Source organism: Chondrus crispus, genomic scaffold (assembly GCF_000350225.1).
Source record: "Chondrus crispus Stackhouse genomic scaffold, scaffold_29, whole genome shotgun sequence".
Classification (NCBI taxonomy): Eukaryota; Rhodophyta; class Florideophyceae; order Gigartinales; family Gigartinaceae; genus Chondrus; species Chondrus crispus.
In genome coordinates this window covers 127899-135219 of record NW_005179194.1, presented here as the reverse complement: position 1 = coordinate 135219, position 7321 = coordinate 127899, and the positions used below count along the sequence as shown (strand labels likewise).

Sequence of the window (7321 nt, the reverse complement as noted above, 5' to 3'; positions counted from 1 at the left end):
TCTTCAAACTCCCTATCCACATGCGTCTCATCTAAGTTCCAAATGTGAAGTGGATTATCAAATATCCCAGCGTGGTTCGTCGCAATTTCTCGAAGGCAATGGGCAAGAGGTTCTATGTGGTCGTGGTTTTCGGTTCGCAGCTTAGCTGCGTTCTTATTTTCAGTGCGTCGGTATGTTATGTCACGGTTTTTTGCCCTGTAAGTTCTTATAGCTGCGCTTGACGGGGCATGCCGATATGATCGACGTACATCATTGCAGATCTGCTGCGAGACAAATTTCATCCCAGAAGTGTCCACAGCAAACCCGTTTTCGGCAGCTTCTTTTATCTTTTTGTTAAGTTATGTCGCTTCACTGGCGTGCCACACAGTCCGCCGTCCCCGGTGGAAGTCCAGGAGACGTGAGAGTTGTGCCTTGTCGTCTTTTTTGAGGCAGAGAGCGATTCTGCCGGCTGTAGACTTAGAAATACTGCACGCATCGGCAACATATCGAATGGAACGTTTTTCTCGCAACAGGTTGAGGGCTTTCTTTCGATTTTGCTGCTCGTCGATACCCTTTCGCAGACGCCCACGTTGATTAGCAGATTGTTTGCGCATAGACTGTGGCATTGTGGAGCAAAGGGGGTTTGAATGCATGCCGAGGGCGGGAAGGAATGGTGGTGAGAGAGATATATTGCCTCGCAAATTTTAAATTTCCCGCCATCGTCCAGCAATGGCAGTTGCTTTGACTGGGCCACTTGTTTGGGACGGTATGGGAGCTATGGGGTGCTCTGATATGCATGTCCTGGGCAGGGGGAAGGAATTTACTGGATTGTCCCAAATTGAGCCCCGGTCCCAAATTGAGCCCTTGGGGAAGGGTACAGACTGGGTAGTAAAGTTTCAGTAATTGTAGAGAAAAAGAGGACACAGCAGAAGCCCCATAACGATTGGGGGAATTAAACTCTCTTTTGGGGAACAAGCATATGAGGCCTGACTACTGTATGTGCCCTAAGAAACTGTTGCGGGCCTGCGCGCAGAGAGATCATGCGGTGGCGCTGACGTCACCAGTCGCAAAGGTGGAAGAATGATGCATTTCAAACAGAATCTTTACAAAAAACGGTTGGGTTACTGTAAGTCCTTTTCATGAACTCCATGTGGCCCAAAGAAATCCAACGCAACCTGTCCCTCAAAGCTGAGGGCCAGTCAACGCCTAACTGCTGGAGCACCGAAAAAATTACAACGAAAAAAGGACCACACTGGATAAAGACGTTAGATGTCCCCCTTTCGCTTCCGCATTGAGCAGTGGTGGATATTGCGCCATTTCCGGGCCATTGGATGTATATTCGGTCATCCATCCCCACATAGCCTCCTTCGTCCTTCCCGAACCCACAACCGTTCCGGTCGACGCGTGGGGTCTCTGCCAAGTCGTGCGCAAGTCGTGCGAAGTCTCGCTGGCCTCTTGTATCACAAGCAGGCCGCTTCCCTCTCCGGCAGAACTCTTCTTTGACAAGGGCTCGCACTTCTGCAAGGCCGGAGGAGGCGCATTCATCGCTAACAGGCTTCTCACAGAGGCCTTCGTGCTCCCTCGGCGACTGGCCCAACTATGATGGGTGAGCGAAATCGCCTGGAAGAGCTTCAGCAAGGCCGCTCGCTTCACTCCGAGCCAATCTCGCAACACGATGATATCGAAACTGGGCTGACATCCGATCAGGATGCGGTGCTAGCCAAGTTCAATCGTGAAGCGGCGGCTATTGACAAGGTACATGCCTGGGCCGAAGACTCGATTCGTGCCATCAAAGACTCCATTCAAGGTGCTACGACTAATGGAGACGCTCTCAAATCAATTGGCGATAAGTTGAACGTCGTAGAGGAAAAGCTCGGCGCTGTTCGCAAGCGCTTGAAGCGTATCGCGGGTGAGAACAAGGAACTCTCCGAAAAGAAATCTGGCGTTCCTTCGTCTCTGCGTATTCGAGTGTCTCGATACACCAAGCTCGGAAAGGACTTTATGGCAGTCACCTCGAAGCTCGAAGCAACCAGAGAGGCTCACAAGGAAGCTGTCACTAGAACAATGAAACAGGAAATTTTGGCTGTAAACCCGTCTGTTTCAGAGACGCAAGTTGATCGCGCACTAGAGAGTGGTTCCGGCCTGGAATCAGTTTTGGAATCTGGCAATTCCAACCTCAGATACCAAATCGAGGATCTGCAATCAAGAAACAGGGATATCCAGAAGCTTTCGAAAAGCATTATCGACTTGCATCAAATGTTCACGGACATGGGCATTCTCGTCGAAGGCCAACAGGAACTCATTAACGACATTGAATACAATGTCGAACAGGTGAAGACCGACACCAAGAAGGGTGCTGAAGAGTTGGTCGTAGCTCGAAAGCATCAAAAATCTGCTCGAAAGAAGAAAATGTGCATCTGCATCATCATCACGATTGTTTTGGGCGGTGGGGCTGCTGGTATCATTATTTGGCTCGGCCTTAAAAACGGTTGGTTCTCTGGTGGTGATTCAAATGATACTGAACCTACTCCCACTCCAATTCCGACACCAAGCGGCACCGTCCGAAGGGGGAATCATTATTTTGGCAATCCGTCCCCGGATCACTTTGTGTTTAAATGGCGTGATTAGCGTATAGCTTCAGCAGAGTTGCCCCCTGAGCACCACCATATCCGTTTTGTCGCACACTTGTCGCGCACACTCATGGTCAGATATCGCGGGGATCGTTAGTTTCATGGGGACCTTGTAAGGCGAGTTCCTTCATAATGTAAATTTCCGTTTAATATATAACCGACCGACAACTCGAAAATAGCTCTACTGAGAGAGAACAAGAACATTCTACAGTCATATTCAGTTCCCGCTCAATGGGGATCAGATCGCCCACCTCCATAACAACAACGCACTTGGATTGATCTCGATGCGCTCACTTCACCGAAGTTTGTTGCGAACTCACTGATATGGCGCTCCTAGATACTGCCAGCGATCCTGTGAATCCCATTCCGCTTCACCTGAACTCGACAGAATTGCATTTCTGCACTGTATAGTATTTATACACTCGACAAGTTATTGATCCAAAACTCGCGACTCTTCTCATCATTGCATGCAAATGTATACGTTCTCTGACAAGTCTTCAATTCAAACATGTAGCCTTGATTCGTTTTCCGTGCATTATCGACACGTCTCACACTCGACTCAGCAAGAGCAATCATCTTGCTGCTCTTCAAAGCAAAAGTTCCGGAGGGAGAGATACCGGCTTTAGAATCTGGAGTGAACAGTAAAAGAACAGCACCAAAATATCCTTGGTGTACAAGACTGGCGTACCGCAGGTTAAATCTCCTGAATATCCTGCTGCGGAGAAGAATATCTCCTTGTGCCTTTGAAACCCTCTCCTTCGTATTCGCCCTCTTCACCTTCTCTTGCGCATTGCTCGCGAAACGAAGATTGGCGGAAATCTCATTACCAGCCGTTACACTTGCTCTTTGAAGATCACGCAAGGCGTTGGCGGCACCTGGTCGTCGGGTAAATCGGTTCGGAACATCAAGACCTCCATCGTCGTCATCGTCTACGTCTTGTCTCTGCTGCTTTCTGTTCTTCTTCGAAAACGACATCATGGGAAACAAAGGCTTTTCAGACTCATTAGACCCGGGCCGTTCATCATCTCCAACATCCGCCGGTAAAATAGACCCCTTCAGATCTTGGGCAATCTTGAGGCCTTTGGAAAGGGTTGCAAACGTGTCAAACGAGTCTGCTTCATCAAAAGACATAATACCCATCGCGGGAGCACCCCCCATGCCTGCTCCCTTGCCGTTACCCATGGCTGCGGAGCTGTCAAGTGGAGTGAGTCTCGAGTCGTCATCGAAGTCCAGAAATGATGACGGCTCCTGTAGGAAATTCAAATCCGATTGTCCTTCATTGCCAAGTCTCCTCGAATTCCGAAATGAAGACTTTGGAGGGCTCCTCACTTTGTCATCAGGTATCGGGCTTTGTACCTTTTCCATTCGATAAGATTGTCGGTACGAAAATCTCGGCATAAGATCAGGGTCCTGAAGTGTCATTTGTGATGAGCTGTGCCCGGAAAATGAATCACTTAGGTCAATCAACCGTTCTTCATCCCCGTGCAATGAAGAAGCATAATCTTGGTCGGGTTGCTCGAGGTTATCCACCTCAAGATCATCGAAGAGATCCTTGGAGCTCTGGGTTTCATTGGAGTCGAGGTCGTCCTGGCCTGATTCTGAAAAAGACTTGAGGGAAGAAGACTCTTCACAATTGACCACATCAGTTGGGGCTAACTTAGAAAGCCGCACTGAAAGGCGACTCATTCTCTTCTGGTTCGCGTCACGGGGCTCCTGAGACAGATCTCTTTCGCCTATCTTGGGAATTGGAAGTCCAACCAACGGAATGGGCTGAGGAGCAGTCACCAAGGGCTTGACTTCTCTGTTTCCTATTTTAGTCTTCAGGGTTGATGTCGGCACAGGTCTGGAAACCTGTTCCTCCTTTTCAAACGAGGGCACCTTCGTCGGGTGCTTTTCGACATCAATATCACCAGGTGCACCAACAATAAAAGCGTCTAAGGCGCCCTTGAAAGGAGACTTTCGCATTAAGGCAGAAGCAGGACGTTCCCTCACTGATTCATCGACCGCTTCAAACAAGCGCATGCGATCAGATACCTTCATATTCGAAGGCGAGGGTCGATCGTTTCCCTCAAAGTGGTTTCGGCGATTAGCAATACTGAGGGAGATCGCCGGCTTAGCGGACAAGAAGGCTTCTGTATCAATGGGGGAAAACAAAGGAGACGACGATATATGATCAGCCTTCCGGCGAGGAGAGACAGACATCTGAGTTGGAGAAGTCTTTTCCTCGGCCCCAGGGTTCCTCTGAACGTTTGTGTTGGTGGAGCGAAGCAATGGAACAAAACGCTCTGCCTTCGGCGGACGAGGAGGTGGAGGGCGGATGGGGATCGGGGCGGAGAGTTTGGGTAGTTTGCTGTACGAAGCTTGGTTGTCCCATGGACGACTTTCGCGATTGAACTTGGCTGCGTTTTCCTTGTCGCCTTGGGCGGGACCGCGGTTTCTCCTGACGATCCCCATGACAGGTTACGAACGGGGACGGAGGTCGAAAGCGCTGCACAGCGAAAGGGTCGTCAAGCAGCAAGGAGTTGGAAGACAGAGTCCGGGCTTTATGCGTACACTAAGAGCTGTTGAGCAATAATGGAAGAGTGGTTAAGTGGGTTCAGGGGAAAAAGGACGTCCGAAATTTTCCGGGTGCCGAGGAGGGGACGAGCCGGGGGCGTGACGTTGGCAAAGCGAAAAATATGCATCCTTGAACACACCCATGACGCATCGTAGCGGGGAAGGCGGAACGATGATGCATCTGCGGGATGAGTTGAGGAAAAGGTAGCCGTTTCGGAAGTGTGGAGCCGTTCCAATTGTTCCTCTACGCGCGTTGGTACAGCGTTCCTGCCGTTACAATCTCCCCCCTTGTAAGAGCAGCGACGTCGTGTCTCTCGATTTTTTCGAAAATTACACATCTCCAAACGCTGTTCTCTGGGCAAGATCTCATCCAATTAAATGTCACAGACGACGTCATATGAAAACTCAGTACGAAGACAGCTGACCGTTGCACAGCAGGTCGGGTCGTTTTACGCTCACCTCTTAAATGTACACGTACTCTTGTTCCAAAAAGACTGTTAATACTGAAGCAGTTGCTATTCAGCATGTTAAGAATCCAATTGCCCCTGGTCGCTTGCCTCAATTTTGCAATATAGCAGATACGCACAGTGCGACAGTATACATAGGACAGTACGTCGTTGTGTACGGTATTATATTGTGCACTTTTACAGTACTGTTCTGTACAACGGTGCTTCAATACAAATGTGATACACCTATATCGCAATAGACGTACATTGCTGTTGCAGACAACCTCGATGCTACGAATGAAGCTCCGAATGAAGCCCCTGAGGCTCAAACTGTCCTAAAGTTGACGAAGACAGAGCAGCCAGAACAAAACAGCCGCCTCACAGATAACTGCCACAGACGACACAATACTACCTCACACTTACGGTAGCCTCAGGGCCTTTTTGCTGTTGCTGGCCTCGTCGCCGAGAATAACCTACGTTTTCAACCGTCAAGTAGAGTTCTTCGCCATCCCCGTCACCGCATCTGGTATTCTTTCAACTCTGCGGGTCTGTTTTCGTATCACTCCAGCAATTATGAACTGAGAATGTAATAGTCTATGTTGCTGTGGTGTCATCCTGCACTTTTTTATGAGTAAGCTGAAAGGGCGCGTATCTGAAATTCACAACAGAGAGTTGTTGTGATCTGTAGAATCACTTCCTGGACTGTGGAACTCGTAACCTCCATGCTTTCCACAAACGAATTTACAGTTTGCGTGTGACTCAAAAGAAGTATTCTGGCAACCGTGCTAAGCCTGGGGTTGCACCCTGTCTAATACTTCAAAGCGGACACCCCGAGTATCGTAAAATCCTTCCTTTAGCAAGGACAGCAACGCTGACTTGATTCTGTTGACACTGCTGGTCACAGTAACTTTAGGAGGTCTTATCAGCTTAACTTGGAAATAGATGCAGAATTGGGCATAGTTGCATCCTTGCAACACCACTACAGTATGTGATTTTGACGATATCATGGTAATTACTGGAGATGCTGAAGCAATTTTTTCGCATGTGCAGGCTGAAGCAAAATACTGACAAAATGGTTTTCGATAAAATGTGATAAAAATGTTATTGGGCATATCTTGTGTCTATCGGACCGTTTGTCGTCGTATGAGGACAAGACTCATTTTCATTTTTCTAGACAACCCAATTCACGATTTCACTTATTTTTTCGGAACTAGAAGGCCAATACCACGGGTAAAGCATTTTGTTGTCGATTCTAGCGAAATCTAATCTGTTGATGCATATAAAGGTATTGAAAAGAAAACGTTGGCTTACCGTAAGGTTAAGTTAATTTTATACCAATACAGTACAGGGGGTCCCACGCAATAGTGCTATACCCGAACAGACCTCGACATATGGCACTATTGCGTGAATGGCACTATACTGAAAGCGCCAAAACACAATCATTGATCAGAGATGCCAGGCTTTGAAGCGTACCTCTCAATAGGCGACAGCTGCGAACGTCCCTGCCTCCCCCCCTGTCCGCTCTCTCCTCCCTTGCACTCGCTCTACCCCTCCCCCCCTGCGGCGCCCCGCCCAGATGTTCTCTGCCAACGGCCCTGCAGCAGTTCCCATGCCCGCTGTGCGTGATGCGGGGCTACGTGCTGTGCGACATGTGCAGCGGGCACACGTGTATGAACACGTGTAGGAAGTATGATAACCGTGCCAAGGCGT

The 7321-nt window shown here is 49.0% G+C and overlaps 3 protein-coding genes; 1 reads left to right on the top strand and 2 right to left on the bottom strand.

Annotated features, from left to right (window-relative positions):
* Window positions 1–1209: 1209 nt before the first annotated feature.
* CHC_T00005392001 (hypothetical protein) lies at window positions 1210–1524 on the bottom strand. Its single transcript, XM_005717258.1, has one exon. The coding sequence runs from the start codon at window positions 1522–1524 to the stop codon at window positions 1210–1212; it is 315 nt and encodes a 104-aa protein (XP_005717315.1).
* Window positions 1525–1578: 54 nt separating this feature from the next.
* CHC_T00005391001 (hypothetical protein) lies at window positions 1579–2607 on the top strand. Its single transcript, XM_005717257.1, has one exon. It carries the CDS (start codon window positions 1579–1581, stop codon window positions 2605–2607), a length of 1029 nt encoding a protein of 342 aa, XP_005717314.1.
* A 131-nt stretch (window positions 2608–2738) lies between these two features.
* CHC_T00005390001 (hypothetical protein) lies at window positions 2739–4574 on the bottom strand. XM_005717256.1 is given in 2 exon segments: window positions 2739–3023; window positions 3024–4574. 1 exon segment carries the CDS (start codon window positions 4572–4574, stop codon window positions 3024–3026), a length of 1551 nt encoding a protein of 516 aa, XP_005717313.1. The 3' UTR covers window positions 2739–3023.
* Window positions 4575–7321: the final 2747 nt, after the last annotated feature.

Bases quoted from the DNA above. Each gene is read 5' to 3' on its own strand.
- CHC_T00005392001 (XM_005717258.1), bottom strand. From the start codon at position 1,524: ATGAATGCGCCTCCTCCGGCCTTGCAGAAGTGCGAGCCCTTGTCAAAG.
- CHC_T00005391001 (XM_005717257.1), top strand. From the start codon at position 1,579: ATGATGGGTGAGCGAAATCGCCTGGAAGAGCTTCAGCAAGGCCGCTCG.
- CHC_T00005390001 (XM_005717256.1), bottom strand. From the start codon at position 4,574: ATGCGAAAGTCTCCTTTCAAGGGCGCCTTAGACGCTTTTATTGTTGGT.